Source organism: Callospermophilus lateralis, chromosome 6 (genome assembly GCF_048772815.1).
Source record: "Callospermophilus lateralis isolate mCalLat2 chromosome 6, mCalLat2.hap1, whole genome shotgun sequence".
NCBI classification, from domain to species: domain Eukaryota; kingdom Metazoa; phylum Chordata; class Mammalia; order Rodentia; family Sciuridae; genus Callospermophilus; species Callospermophilus lateralis.
The window spans coordinates 23,964,473-23,981,526 of NC_135310.1; the positions used below are offsets into that span (position 1 = coordinate 23,964,473).

Here is a 17,054-nt window from a genome sequence, read left to right on the forward strand (position 1 = left end):
AATGATGGCCACCCAATGACCCTCTGGGACCCCAGCCATGCACCAACACCTGTGCTCTCCATCCTCCATGACACAGCTAGAACTCGACTCTGTAGGCAAATCTAATCAGATCAACTTTCTGCTTAAAGCCTTTTGGGTGGCAGGGCCTTCAAACCCCACGTAAGCTCCTGGTTTTGGAAGGCCCAGAGAAAGGAGGGCATTTCCAGTTGCCAAAAACCAAATAGTAAGTGTATAACCTGACACTATAGTTAAGGTTCATGGTGTGGCAGGTGGTGTGTTTACACACTGGGTATGCACTCTGGTGTGTGTGTATAGTTGGTGGAATTCTGTTCCTAGAGATAATAATAATAATAACAAATTGACACAGGAATAGGACTGCAGTGGATCTTGGGGTTCGTGGCACAGAGCTCCTTCCAGGCCCATGGCAATGTTTCATTCCTTGGCAACTGGCCAGGGCTGCAGTCTTAGCTGGCTGAGCATAGCTACCTTACCCAAACCTTCATCTCACGTCTTTCCCAGGGCCAGTCAAGGCCTACGGATCAAGCTCTGGGTCCAAAGGTTCAATACCATCATCTCAACCTGGAAAACCTCTGGAGGGCCATCCCAGTGTCAAAGCCCTTGTGGATCCAATGGTGCCCTATTTAAAAACTACAACAAAACAAAGTGGCCCTGGGTCCAATCCCCAATTCTCACCCCTAAATCTCTGATCCGCCATCAATTCCCTCTACTTTAGCCCTCCCCACCTCCCCAAGCTTTCTCTACCTCGTGCTAACTCTTGAGATCTCAGTTCACATAATCCATTCTTCTAAGATATCTTTCCTGAGGCTCCTGGGAACCAGATACCCTTCCAATGAGCTCAAGCGGCAACCTGTGCTGCTTCACTTTTAGAACTGTTTCCTCTGTCCTCTTAAAATCCTCTGTAACTGTCCTCCTTAAGTGGCAGACACTGGACAGTTGGAACTCATGTCATGTTCACCCTATCCAGATCCAAGTACCTAACCCACAGTAGGAGCGAGGTAACACAATGCTGTGCATTTTGCCAAACGAAACCTAGGAATCGCCAATACACAACACAACAGTGCTTGCAAGAGTTTTCAGCCAAGAAACTTTGTTTATTCTTAAAGGCAAAGGGAACCACCATTTCTGAAATACCAGCTTACATGCTAGAATTTAGATTGTTGATTATAAGGATTGGAAAGATGAAACTTAAAAACAGCATGACAATAGTAGTCTTTTCCCAAAACCTCTGCAGCACAGCCCCACAATGAGTATAAAGCATCTGCTGGAGGAATCATTATGATTTCCGAGCACCCCAGCTTTATTGGCTAAACTCCAATGACCTTTCCACCACTTAATTATTCCCTAAATGAAAGGTATTTTCCAACATCTGCTCTTAATTTATTTTTAATTTGCATTTACTCTATCCTCTCTGTTGAAGCTGGAATTACTAATACAGGATGACATTATCTTCACAGCGTCACATTAAACACTCTACTCTTCAATTAAAGTTGCACTAAAATAGTTTTCCAGTCTCTTTTTGCATATAGATTTTCTTCTGTTAAAGACTATTATCTGCACTTTGCTACCTTTCCAAACATGAACACGCTTTCTCCTTTTTTTCTCCTTTTATTTAGTCTATTTTTTCCTAAAGTATAACCTACCTTTCATAATGTGTATAGAAAAAAAATTGAAATACTCTCAAAACTTAATCCAATTTAAATTCACCCATAAACTGACCAAAAGGTAATGTGAGAAAAATAGGAATAGTTGACTAAGGAGTAGAAATAACTCTAAAATGTTCAGAAGGTAATCAAGTTAAGAAAATCGAATCGGAGGGAAGAGATCCTAACTAGTTTTGAAAATCTGAGCTACAGGACAATTTGAAAAACGATATGCCTAAATGAAAGACATAAAACAAGTGCCAGAAAGGTAAAGTTTACATTGAGGCTTCATACATGCTGTTACTAACTGCTATCCGTCTTTCAAACCCTTCCCTGGCTCCACCTCCATCTGGACCACTCTGCCCAAGTCCCCAAAAGCTCCAACCTCAACATTTACTCTAACCACAGCTTTACCTGCTCCAGGCCTCTCTCCAAAACTCTGCCTTCTATATTAATCATTCATGCTGCCACCCAAGTTTTCTTTCTGATAAACAGTCATAAGCCACTCATTAACCCACTTCAAATCCTGTAGTGACTCCCTTAGTCTGCTCTAAACAACTTTCAAAATCTGACTCTAAGCTCTCCCAGCACCCCCATTACCCCAGCCACGTTCAAGTATCATCTACTGACTCAAAACACGCTGTTCTTTTTCCATCAGCTATAATGTTCTCCCCCCCACTGTCCACCTGCCTGCCTCCTATGACTTTTTCAAGACCCATCTCCAATTCCCTTCGTTAGGGTTCTCTCCTACTCACCCTACTCTCCCTCCCGCAGGAAAGAGCTGTCCTTACTATTATGTTTTCGCTGCCTTTTATATAATGCACTGATTTTTGCACAAAAATATCTATTTGTGTTTTCCATTTCCATCAGTCTATTGCACCACAGTGCACAACAGGAAGAGAAATGTGTCTTGCTCACCTCTGCACCAAGCATCTAGCAACAGTGTCTGGGCAATAACCATTGGCTGGACTAATAAGATGTATGCACACTCATCTAATTTTGTAAAACCATTAAAAGATCCCAGTACGCCTTTATTGAGTACTTACTGTGTGTGTAGACTCAGCCAAATGCTGACATCAAAAAATTCAAATGAGGAAAACACACACATATCCAAAAGTCAGAGGGGCTGAAAATAGAAATAAAGAGTGAACAAGAAGGAAAGATCAATACTGGCACAGTGATCAGAGAGAAAAAAGCGTTGTGGCATTTATGCTGATGTTCCAACGATGAAGGTTTCCAAACCATAGGGCGGGGAAAAGAAGAACCAGGCACAGAAACCAAAACAAGCAGAAGCAGGAGAATGACCATGGATGGTCTTCACATGACCCTGCTGGCCTCTTAACAGTGGTGTGGGGGACAAAATGTGAGATGGATGTGAGGGGCAATGATGCTAGAAAGGTAGGATGGATTTACACTGCCTTAAATGTCTCATCTAAAGTTGGCACAGTGCTGGGCATGGTGATGCATACCTGTAATCCCAGCAGCTTGGGAAGGCTGAGGCAGGAGGATCACCAGTTTAAAATCAGCCTCAGCAATTCTTAGTGAGGACCTAAACAATTCAGGGAGACGTTGTCTCAAAATAAAATATAAAAAGGGCTGGGGATGTGGCTCAATGTTACAGAGCCCCTGGGTTCAATATCTGGTACCAAAAAATAAACAACTAAAGTCGGCACACTGAGTTCTCCTCCCTGGGCTGTCTGCCCTGATGCCCCCCCCAGAATAACATTTTTCCTGCCCCAAATGCACAAGGTTTCCCTGAGACAGATAGAAAGTGTATACACATGTGTATGCTCTCCAAATACGGATACCCTCCTAACATAACTGGTAGCATCTCTTGAAATGCACATGCAAGTTAAAAATAATTCAAGTCCACTCATTCTTCTATACAGTTAGTCTTATAATGGGAGTTACATATAATTAAGAGTCTAACATGTTACATGCTATGGAACTCACCCTCAATACCACATTTAAAAACATAGAAGTTAACATTTCTACATTCTATAGTATATCTAAACACTTACAGGGATCTCATGTGGTAGCAGTAAACTAGAACACATACCGAGTTTTATTTACAAGTGCCCCAGAAGCTGGGCTTTGGGGTAAGACCAGGAGACTTTGACATCAAATAAGACTCAAAGTCAGGTGGGACTGGGGAAATAGCTCAGTGCAGAGTGCTGGCCTCCCACACACAAGGCCCTGCACTCAATCCCCAGTAGGAAAGAAAAGAAAAGAAAGAAAGAAAGAGAGAGAGAGAGGGAGGGAGGGAGGGAGGGAGGGAGACACTCTCCCATCCAGTTGATAATTGCATGCTAAAATTTAGAAGACAATATAAAATTTCAAAACTGATAACAATCCACTTTGAGAAATGGGTCACGTGTAAGTGTATATGTTGAGGTGTAGATTTTACTAGTTAACTTCCTCCTTTTTCTTTAAAACTTACCCCCACATCGTAAGATGGCCAACATCTCACAAAAAAATCCTTGATCCAACATAGACTATCATCTCAAGTGGGCTCCATCAGGTGCTCCTTTTTAGATTCCCAATCTTAAGTCTGTCTCAGGAACAGAACCCATTAAATTCTAAAATGTGATCTCCAGTCCCACACATTGACATAAAGAGAAGCAAATGTGTATCTCAAATTACCTTGAAGGTTGTTGAATCAATGAAGAAATTAAAATCCCTTCCTGTGCCTTCAAATAAATCAGACCCAAGGTACCTGCAAATAACCCAAGGTCTGTGAGAGATTTGGGGTTTGTGGTTTGGTTTGGTTTAGCTCAGTTTGGCTAACTAACCATAAGGACATCCGGACCCCTAGGGTACTTGCCATGGTGGTCTCTGAGCCACTTAACTCCTTAGTTCATCTTTAGCATAAAAATCATCACTTGGGCTGGGGTTGTGGCTCAGTGGTACAGTACTCACCTGGCACATGCCTTAGATCCTCAGCACCACATAAACAAATAAATAAATAAAATAAAGGTATTGTGTCCAACCACAACTAAAAAAATAATTTTTTTAAATCATCATTCATCTTTTTAAATTCACTTATTTTAAAAGAATGATAGACAAATTATTTCATATCAAAAGGAAGCATAGTTATATTAAAATTACCAGAAATCACCCAGAATTTTAAAAACAGGGAGGCGAATGTACTTTTCTCTGAACTTAAGATAAGAAAATTTGAACAGAGTGTAAATGGGAGAATTTTTTTTCCTACCACAAGTTACAAACACATGTTTTGCAAATGATGTCTTAGGAAATGCACATGAGAAGCTTTACAATGAATTGATCAGAACTCCATGCTCAAGTATTACCTAGGAAAAGAACCCAGGATGAGACGTTAGACTCCCAGGAGGTAGAGGCTTAACACACTGAGGTGGCAACTGAGGAACTCAATGAAGAAATACTCCAGTCTGAAATACTCTCATGAGGTCTTCTGGTTCAATGGGCCACAATAAGAAACAGCCCCATATTGCAATCTCCTGACCCACTTTCCTTGGTTTTACCTTCACTCAGCATAAACCACAACTTTCAAAACACCGGGACCAAGAAAAAGCATCCATTAACTTTTTAAATTGTTTAAAGGAAAGTATTTACAAGTTTTTTAAAAAAATTATAAACATTTGACTATAACTTTCCTTGCTCCTCTGAAATGCAGACCACTTTTACTTTGATTCAGAGTGTCAAACCTCCCTTTCTTGTGTATAAACCAACAATGCTAGAGAGAGTTTTAACAGGGGACTTGTTAAAACTCCGATGTAGCTGGGCGCGGTGGCGCAGGCCTGTAATCTTGTAATCCCAGAGGCTCAGGAGGCTGGGACACGAGGATTGCAAGTTCAAAGCCAGCCTCAGCAAAAGCGAGGCGCTAAGCAACTCAGTGAGACCCAGTCTCTAAATAAAATACAAAATAGGGCTGGGGATGTGGCTCAGTGGTCGAATGCCCTGAGTTCAATCCCCGGTACCAAAACAAACAAACAAAAAACCTCCTAATGCCAAGACCCCATCCCACCTAATGAGTCAGAATCCAGAAGGGCACTTCCAAAATACAGGCTGAGTTAGGAACTCCATACATGACAAACTCAAAATAAAAACATAGGCATAAATCTATGTAATTATGGAATTAATGTTAGATAATGCCACTCACATCATCTATGAGAACAAGAGAACTAGTCAACCTCAGTATATATTTCACCCCACAATCCTCTTCATGTAATACCATATACTAAAATCTTATTTAGAAAACAAAATTGAAGAAATCTACAAATTATATGTTATATATATGTTGTAGATGAACACAATACCTTTATTTTATTTATCTTTATGTGGTGCTGAGGATTGAACCTAGGGCCTCACACATGTGAGACAAGCACTCTACCACTGAGCCACAACCTCAGCCCCTACAAATATCAACTCTATGGAATTACAGAAGACCTAAACAGATAAAAGCTGTTATCACTTCAGAGACACAAAGTCATATTTTTTAATGGACTTCTCTGCTATATCAGAAATGTCATTATGTGGTTTTTTTTCTCCCCAACTCTTTGGAAAAAAAGGTTTTGTTACATAATTGTTAAAATTATCAAACTGGACACAAATAATAATTGCCAGCCAGACAGCCCACACACACACACAAAAAAAAAACTCATAAATTTGAAAATATCGATCAATCAGTTGTTATTCTTGTGCTTTTTGTATCATTAAGCTCAACTGCCATGATAGAACTGGTCATTTTTTTAAGAAACCAAATTTCCAAAACTGATGAAAAATTGTACCATCCCACACCTTAACATCAGCTGCCAGATGAGCACATACAAACAATTTTTATTAACTGGGACAAGTGAACACATTTCTGATAGAGAAGCCCCACATGACACAAATAAACCTCAGGTATCTGGCAATTAATTCAAAGACACAAATTGAGGACCAGAAGCTATATATATATACATGGAAGCCAGAAGCTATATCTGCCTCCTGGAGGTGACAGGTCAATCCAGAAATAAAGCAAGCAAAAGTGAAAGGAGAGAAGCCCATTTTCCATTCCTGGGTCCAGAAGCCATCATCTCAAGAGAAAATATACATTAAAAACTCACACTGACTCACAGTATAAATGTTGGATTGAGTGTAGTTCTTATCAAGCAGTTCAGGCATACGAAAAGATAAACAGGATAATAATATCCAATGCCTCTCCTCCACACACAGTTTAAGGGGAAAAAAATCTGGCCAATGCATCTGAAACCACCTGCGTCCCCTTTCTCCATTGCTTTAGATTAAATTTTAACTAATATTTACAACTGTTAAATGAGCGTGTATGTTCCCTTGTTCCCAGAAAAAAATCATCATATCAGCATCTAGTGCAAACTTCTGGGTTCACATGAGGTTCAATAAAATTGAGTTTTCCATTCTGTCTCTATAATTAATGCACTTCCTTTGCTTAGAATCATTCTAAGCAATTCACATTTTCCGGTTGTGAATGGATCTATCGTCTCTGCAGCTTTCACCGTCAGAGTAACAGGTCATGAGAATCGCATTAATACAGAAAACTTTCTTACGACTGCACTGCTTCAGCATAATGTGGTGACAATATGGACAAGAATTTTATAGGCATTACAAGAATAGCTGCTCTCCTCCACCAGGGTTGAATTTCCACCAGGGTTCCTGTCCATCACCACAAATCCCTAGGGCTTGTGGAAAAAAACAAACCTACTCAAAGACATGCCTTCAAAGCACAGGAATTCCAGCCCAGTAAAGCTTCAGGAGAAAAAATGAGCTATTTTTCACAGTCCCTTAAGCTATTTAGAAAAATACCCTCACAGATGCTTTTTTAAACTTAAGAGAGAGAGTAGACCAATGACTCCTTAAATACCACTCAGTCACCCTCTTTTCCTAAAGAAAGAGCTCTGCAAGGTCAACAAAGGTCATCTTCCACATAATTTGCATCACACTGAATCTTATTAGATGATTTTACTTTATTGTAAACACAGCATACTTCCACGAGGATTGCTATAAATGTAACCAGGTATAGCAGTCTGTATTAAAGAATTGTTTGATTTCACTGGCCTCTCTTCTTCCCACACTCCTCTATCATCTCTTTCAATACCACAGTTACCTATCTGGGCATCAGACCAGGGCTTAAGCTGTGCCAAATGTTAGTGCATCTGAAATCCACTACCTTTCCTACCAGCCAGTTAAAAACTTTAAGCTATAGTCAGAGGAAAAGAGAAAAGGGAATTCACATCAGAAAGAGATTATCAGTTTCTCTATTTCAACCAAAGGACTGTCTGTTCTCTGGTATCTTCCCCTCTGCCACCTCTCAACAGAGAATGACAGAGACCAATGTCAAAAATCAAGGAAGGACTGGGGCTGTGGCTCAGTGGTAGAGCGCTCGCCTAGCACGTGCGAGGCCCTGGGTTTGATCCTCAGCACCACATATAAATAAAGTTATTGTGTGCAACTACAACGAAAAAATAAATAAACACCTTTAAAAAAAAAAATCAAGGAAGACCTCGACAGGCCCAGAAGGAGCAGTTCTGTCTCTTACAACTGTCCCTCCCTTGGCAGGGCTATGATGCCAATCAGGGACCTAGAGAAGCTCTGCCTCTCAGCCCAGCTTTGGTAACTATGAAGGAAAAGGCAGAAAGACTGTCTAGATAGAGTTAATACAGGACAAATTTACAAGGTACATAATTAAACACAAAATAAAGACCAACCAACATCAACAGAATCAACTGCCTTGTAAATTAGAAGACTGAGTACTACACAGAGTTCAGAGGCAGAGTTTCTGAAGTCACATCACCTCCATCTAATCCCATCTCTGACGTTTTCAAGCTCTGGACCAATTTTTATTGAATAAACATTTATTGTTCACCTACTTGAGCTGGACAGTGGGCTTGGTACCAGGGAGATCTGGGTCCCTGCTCTTGTGAGGTTCAATTCTTAGTGGGAAAGGATATTAACCAATACATAATACAAGAAAAGCACCAGAAGGCAATAAGAACACAGGAAACTTAAATGTAGTGGTGCAGGCAAAAGTGACTGGGAAACTTTGATTGGGCAAAGGGGAGAGTGGAGAGGAGAGGGGGCATGGGGATAGGAAAGATGGTGGAGCTCCATGGACATTATTACCCTAAGTACATGTATGACTGCACCTATGGTGGGATGCTACATCATGTACAACCAGAGAAATGAAAAGTTGTACTGCAATTGTGTACAACCAATCAAAATGCATTCTGTTGTCATATATACCTAATTGAAATAAGTAAATAAATTTTTTTTAAAAACAAATTAACTAATTAAAAAAAAAAAAAAAAAAAAAAAAGAGTGACTGGGAGAGCTGCTTTCCAAAGCCAGCTGGGAAAATCTCTCAGGAGATGACACTTAAGCCTAGATCCAAAGGCATCAGACAAAGATGAAGGAAAGTGGTACATGTAAAGGCCCCGGGGGCAGGCACTAACAAGAAAATGAAAGAAGGCCACTGCAGCAAAGCACTTCTGCATAGCTGGTGTTTGTCATCTTTAAAACAATGTTGTAAAGATTGAACACTGAGCAGAGTATCTGCTCCTAGCATGTGTCCAGTAAATGTAAGATGCTAAATTAAAAACAAGTAAACAAAAGCCAGGCACCATGGTGCATGCCTATAATCTAGCAGCTTGGGAGGCTGAAGCAGGAGGATCAAGAGTTCAAAGCCAGCCTCAGCAATTTAGCGAGGCCCTAAGCAACTCAGCAAGATCCTGTCTCTATATAAAATATTTTTTTAAAAGGCCTGGGGATGTGGCTTAGTTGTAAAATGCCTGTGGTTCAATCCTTAGTACCAAATAAAATAAAATAAAATAAAACAAGTAGAAGATGATAGAATCTCACGATCATCATCATCAGTGTCATCTCATCATTAGCAGCGAGGTGCCCTGTCAAAGGCATGATTTATATGGGTTCTAAGTTCCCTCAACAATTATCCCAGGATTAGACAAGAACAAAGGAAGTGAAGGAAAGAAATGATACAACTCAGACACTCCAGCTTTCTGCCCAAGGGTTTAAAGGGTGCATGGTACCACAATGTAGAGTGCACCCCACCACTTCATTCAACACACGGCCCTCTCTCACCTAAACCCCTAACTGTCCAAATCTCCACTTGGAGCTCGATGACACACTCTTCTTAACCCTGAGAGCTACGCTTTGGGCTCAAACTCTCCACAACAGCACCGAGAACAGGAGAGGATGACAAGTCTCTATTATTAGCTTTCAGGTAGGTTAGTTACTGACCAAATGAAACAGCAGGGCTGACATTCTTTGATTTTATGTGCATCTGCAACCCTTGTATTATTTCATATTTTACAATGTTCCAAGCAGAAGCTCATGCATCACACACTCCACTGGCAATGTATTTCACTTAAAAAATTATTATTCTTGGCCTCCTGTCTCAAAATCTTTACTACCTTGTTAAGCTTTCTGAAGCCTGCTAAGGCTGTCAATAACACAGTCATTGATGACAAACTTGACTATGTGCCTTTAAAGGAGAGAAAGACCTACTTGTACCCAATCTCCAATCCTTGATCATTAAAGATCAAATTCTTTCCAGTTACTTCACTCAAATCCAGGGTAAATGTACTACAACCATAAAGAAGTATATGGCTTTTATATTCATGAAACTATTCCATTACCTACCCCTGATAGCTTCGTATTTCTGTTTAGATGGTGGAAATAGCTTTTAAACATAAAAAACCTTACACAGCATGAAGCAAACTAAGACAGAATGAGGGCAATAAATAATCCCAATAACTTAACACAAAATGCATATATATTTTATTATGCCAGGCTTTTAGACTGTCCAAACTCAGGGATCTGGGGAGAACAGAAGAACCTTCATAAACCAAAACTTTAAATTGGTCAATATATTTTCGACATTACATTTTTCCACTCCAATCTCTCCACCTGCCCCCTCATTCAAACCCCAAAAGGAAGAAACCTAGAATAGTGGATTACAATCAAAATTCTCCAATAAGAAAATATTCCATTTTCGTTTGTTCACTTGTTTGTTGTTATTGTTTTACATTGCTGGAGATTGACCCCAGCACCTGGTGCATGACAGGTACATGCTCTGTCATTGAGCTCTATCTACAGCCCAATTCTTTCCTTAAAAAAAAAAAAAAAAAGGAAAAAGCAATAAATTCAGCACAGACCATGTTCAAGAATAATGTTTTAAAAAATATATACTGTGTGTAGATGATGCCTATGGCATTAAATTTTTTTAAATTTCTTAATAATATGTAAATTTTGGAGAACCATATTACCACTGTATGCAAAGAATTTACCTTCCCAGAAAGAAAGATTGAGACTAACAGCCTCATTCAAATCCAAACTTATCTATTGGGTTTTGCAACATAATCCAGCCAAAAAGAATGTGATTCATATCTCAGCTATGTAACAGCTAAATTTTCAATGTGTTTTGAAGTAGATACTTTTAAAGAAAAGAGTAATAGTAATAACCTTGGCATTAAAACACTACAGGCAATTTGAGAGTCTTTTAAAATACAATAATTAAGCAATAGAGGTTGCCAAAGAGCTTTAGAAAATACATACGGACAAAAAAGAGAAAAATAATAATCCCAATGTGCAGAGATGATCAGTTTTAACATTTTAGTTTACACCCCACTAATTTTATTATAAGATATTTTTCATAATAATAATTTCACATATTACATATTTTAACAATATACTGAGAACAAATTACTATGTTTATACACATGTACTCACACACATACATGCACACATATCCTTATCAATTTTTGTGAATGCATAATCTTCTTTATGGGTATACACTGATTTAATTAGCTCCATTGAGGTTCTATATAATCTGTTCAATGAACTACAGTAAAGAAACAGAGTAAGCAAGACACAGTGGCACATGCTCATAATCCCAGCGGCTGGGGAGGCTGATGCAGGAGGATTTCGAGTTCAAAGCCAGCTTCAGCAAAAGCAAGGCGCTAAGCAACTCAATGAGACCCTGTCTCTAAATAAGATACAAAATAGGGCTCAGTAGTCGAGTGCCCCTGAGTTCAGTCCCTGGTTCCTCCCCATTCAACCCCCCAAAAAGAAACAGAATAAGCCTACCACTATTTCCAAGTTATTTGACTGTGATATCCTTTTTGAATTACACATTAACCTTAGAACGTGAGAACCTTTCAAAATACTTTGAGCAATAATAACCTAACCAATCCCCGATATTGGGTTTTTATGGTTTTCCACTTTTTCTATTATAAATAATGCTGTGATCAATGTCTTGAATGTGCATTTATATGCACTGCCTAGGGGAAAACTCTAAAAATAGAGTTACTTCACTGATTAATATAACCTTGTTAAAAATATGTTCAGGGCTGGGGATGTGGCTCAAGCGGTAGCGCGCTCGCCTGGCATGCGTGCGACCCAGGTTCGATCCTCAGCACCACATACAAACAAAGATGTTGTGTCCGCCGAAAACTAAAAAATAAATATTAAAAAATTCTCTCTCTCTCTCTCTCTCTCTCTCTCTCTCTCTCTCTCTCTCTGTTCCTCTCTCTTTAAAAAAAAAAAATATGTTCAATCCTCAGCACCAAAAACAAAACTTATAATTTTTGCCAAAACATCCCCTAACAATGTATGAGACTTAGCCCTCATAAACAACAACTTTAAATTTAAAGAATATGTTGCAAGTTTATGTGCTCATCATCTATACCCATTATTTTCAAACTTACATAATTACTCTTTAATGGACATGGACAAAGTACCAGTAATAAATATCAAAGGTCTTAGTGTAACGGAAGTTGACTCATGAAACTATCTAGGATCATAACACCTCACAATTCATAAAACATGAACAATATGGAGACATTAAATAAATAGCCTCTCCTTCATTTTCCTCTTTATCACCTTTACATATTTCTGAATATAGTCTGCACTGTTAAGAGGTTATTAACAATCCCTTATATTTATATAGTACTTTATACCACTAACACATTTAAAAAAGAAGAAGAAGTTTAGGGGATGAGAACATTCTAGAAGCACACTTTAAAGTGTATAAACCAAAGGACAGGAAGCTGTCCTTCAAAAGATCCTTCAAGCTCCAAAATATCCATTTACACATTTACAGCAAAGTCTCTAATATCCCAAATTTTTACCAACCAGCCAACACCAGTATTGTGGAGGGAAATGTGTATCCTAAAATATTGAATGAAGTCTTATTTTCAGCGCATATACCTGCAGTTTCAAATAAGAAATAAGCTCCTACCATAATATATGGATGGCTCACATAGCCAAAACAGGCTTTGAGTTCCTTTTTTGTTTTTAAAGTCACAATGGATGTAATTTTGTACCTCAAAGTAACTCTCAAAGTTACTTTAGTGTTCACACCCAGCATAAAGTTCTGTGTAATTTGCAAAGCTCCAAAAGGCCCTGCCTGCTCAAAAATATCTCCCCTTTAAGCCAGTCTCAGAATCATATTGAAGCTTTTTAAAAATTACAGTAATTTTTATTCAATCGGTCTGGAGTAGAGCCAACACATCTGCATTTGTAAAATCTCCCCAGTTGATTCATTCGTACAGCCGGCATCAAAAAGCACTCAGTTACATAAGACTAAGGGAAAGAGAGGTATCCTGAGGTCCCCAGTGTTTGTATGAAAACTGTTCATCTGTCTTAGTCCAGTTGATTTGGTTACTTAGGGGAACACTGTACCTTGAGAAGGTTCAAAAGGGAAGCGAAGGTAGGGTGCCTGTTGGCCAAGCACTAGCCACCCAGAGAGATGGGAGGTGAGCATTCTGTTAATGGAATCAATCTTTTAGGAGATCCTTCCTCCCAGAAATGATGGTACTTCCTATGTTAAGCATATAATTCCCTTCAAATTTCAAAAATACAGAAGAAAATGCTCAGGCATGTTTCTGTATTTTAATGGCAGTTTTATTCCCAAACAGCATTTAGCTACAAGTACCAGTTTCACCAAGCAATACCAGTCAACATACAATGAAACAAAATTGGATCAAGAAATTAACGCAGAGACATTATATTACCTTTGACAAATTAATGTCATTTGTCAGAATTAAGTTTCTGAAAAGAAGTTTGCCTCACAAGAGCAATGCAAAACAAGCCAAGAAACCTATGTCTTCTAAATAGTTTCTGCATAAAAATCCAGAATTATCTTGGGCTTCCATGACTTACCAGATCTGGACTTAATGATGTCACTAAACTCATTCTGCCCATCATCGGACCTGGCTTCGTGCTCTCCATACTTGGCCATCCTGGCTGAGTTTCAGCGCAATCCAAAGACTTTCCCAAATCCTTTTTAAGACTTTCTACTTTGTATGGTGGTTCAGCCTGGCATCAACGCCTAAAAAGAAAAGAAAAAGCATTGATTTGTTTGTGTGTGTACATATGTATGTATGTGTATGTGTATATCTATATCTATCTGTCTAGATACATACACATATGTATCCTGTTAAGAGGATATTAATAATCCCTTATCTTTATATAGTACTTTATACCACTGAGACATTTTTTAAAAAAAAGTTTAGGGGATGAGAACATTCTAGAAGCATACTTTAAAGTATATAAATTAAAGGATAGGAAGCTATCTTTCAAAAGATCCTTCAAGCTCCAAAATATCCACTTTAAAAAAAATTATATATAATATACACACACACACACACACACACACACACACACATAAACACATAGGTACATACAGTTATTTATAGTAACTATTCCTTCAGCAAAAATGTATTACCATGTGTAAGACACACAGATCCAGACAGTGGGGATTTGATTACCAACAAGAAACACAGCTTCCATTATTATGGAACTTACAGATACTAAGCAATTAATTATACAATGAATTATTTCTTTACAACACTGCTAGTCTACAAACATACAAAGGAGAATTACTGAGTAATGAAGCATATGGCAGAGGAATTCGACCTGCCCTGGGCAATTGAGAAGGCTTTCTTGAAGAAATGATACTTGAGCTCAGTTTTTAAGGATAAGAAGAAATTAATTAGCCAGGAAGGGAAATAGAAAAAGTATGAGCTTTCCATGTGAAGTAGTGGAAAGACCAATGGAGCATGTGAAGTGCTTTTGGAGAGAAGTCAGCCAGGAAGCAATGTATCTGAGCAACAAGGTGAGGAAGGTTAGGCAAGACCAGAGACAGGGTTTCTGGTCAAGGCTCTGGTCTTCAGAAGCTAGAGGTCCAGTAGATGGTTTTAAGCATGGCCAGATTGTCCTTTTATAAAGACATTCTGACTTGTAGGTGGACCACAGTGACATGTGGGAACCAGCAAAAACTATAGCAGGATACTGCAAAATGCTAATTAAACAATCTACACCATGGGTATTTGGATGCTGAGTAAAAATTTCTTTCAACTCTTCTACACATTGGAAATTTTTTATGATAATATGTTGGGAAAAAAATTCCTACCTTGACCAGTAATCAGACTTGATTTAACCAACAAGAGGACATCATACCATGCAATGGAAAACATAATACATCATCTATATGGTATTCTTGCCAAAGTTTTACCGTCATGAGCAGACAAATCTAGACAGTGGGTGGTTTTCCAAACATATGGTCTAGTCACTCCAAAACTGTCAACTTCCAGAAAACTAAAATTTCTGAGGAAGGGGGAACTTTGTGGATTAAAGGAGACTAAATAGATATAACAACCAAATGCAATTCTTGATTGCACATAAAATTTTAAAACAAAACATCTTGGAAATCATTTAAAAAATATGAAATTGGAGTGTACATTAGGCAATAAATTTCTTCGACATTAATTAATGGTGGTGTTATGCAGGAGAATGTCTTTGATTGTAGGAGATACATGATGAAATATTTAACAATGAAGTATGACAATATTTTCCTTCAACTTAATTTCAATCAGGGCAGCATTGATCTATCTATATGTACACTGATGTGTATGTAGATGTATATGTGCATAGATACGCACTCACAAAGAGAGGAAGTAAACATTGTAAAGTAAATGAGGACACTAGTTAAAGAGCACTTGAATATTTATTGTGCTAATCTTTCCATTATAATATTATGGGCAGGATTATTGCCTAAGCAATAGGCAATAAACAGTGGGTAGAAAGAAAAATGAGTTTTCTGTGTGGGATATTTGGGTATTAAATAAAGAAGGTCAGTAGGATTTGTGAACTGATTGGATTTTAGAGGTTGAGGATACTAATGTGCAGAATGACTCCCCAATTTGGGCTGGCCAATTAGGTGGACGGTGAGTCATTCACTGAGCTGGGGAACACTGGAGGACAGCTGGTGGGAAGAAAAAATCATGAATGTGGTTTGGATTTGCTAAGTTTGAGATGCCTCCGAAATACCTAAGAGAAGATGACTAAAGGCAGTTGGAAATACAGTTCTGAAGCTCAGAAATGGTCTGGATTAGACATTTAAATCTAGGTCATTATATGGTATGTCCATTTGACATAGATTTTATTCTGGAAGGTTCATCACATGAATTTGAATGCACATAGGTACCACTCAGATAAAATAATCCTAATTCTTGGTTAACCAAGTGAGAAGCATCTTTAAATCTAAAGAACTGAATATTCTGTCCTGCAGTATTGCCATTTCACTAAGAACTCCAATAATCAGAGTACTAGACTGCCCCAAATACTTCCCAGGACACATTGCCCCAACAATCCAAAAGAATCAGAATTCAATTTTAACTTCAGCAATCTGCCTCTATGCTGATAATAACCCCCTTAAGAATATCCCAATGTCAACCGATAATCATTTAATTGAGACTATAATAGTCAACACATTCAAACGTTCATCTGCAGATAATGTACATTAATCCACATATTAAAACACATATCAGAATTAGGGTATACTGCTACCCAGGACTGGACAACGCAATCATTTAATTCCAGAGTGCATCATATTACTATTTTTAAATATATAATTATATAATATTTAATATTTTATATATTGTTTTATAATGTAATATTGGAGAACTATGCCATATGGTATTATTTGGTTATATGTGACATATATAATCTATAATAACTTTTTTCTGATCAAATCAGGAAAAAGGTATATTCTATTCATAGAGCAAAATTACGTTAGAAAAAAATTTTAAGTATTAAAGTGGTTGAAGTAGATGAAAACTAGTAAATTGCTAAAGCTTTAAGAACCATTTTCTCTCTAGTAGGGAGGAATATGTGGATTGATCATCAATCTGCCAGATTTTTATGAGAATATAAATTTTTTTTTTACTTTTTATATGTCTTTACCAGTACTAAAAATTTATGGATTATTGTATGGTTAACTTCCTTTCTTCGGGTACAAAACTGTAAAAGACTTGTTAAATTCTCAAGTGTATTTTAGTATATTCAAGAACCAAAAACTTTGTTCAGAAGAATATA

General features: G+C 38.1%; 1 protein-coding gene across 2 annotated transcripts in view; it reads right to left on the reverse strand.

Moving 5' to 3' along the window:
• Utrn (utrophin) overlaps positions 1-17,054 on the reverse strand; it is a 508,059-nt gene that overhangs the window by 487,379 nt on the left and 3,626 nt on the right. For both annotated transcript variants that reach the window (XM_076858171.2, XM_076858170.2), the window contains exon 2: positions 13,839-14,007. In XM_076858171.2, the coding sequence (XP_076714286.2) occupies positions 13,839-13,917 (79 nt within the window). In that variant the 5' untranslated portion in view covers positions 13,918-14,007. The remainder of the gene's footprint in view (positions 1-13,838; positions 14,008-17,054) is intronic.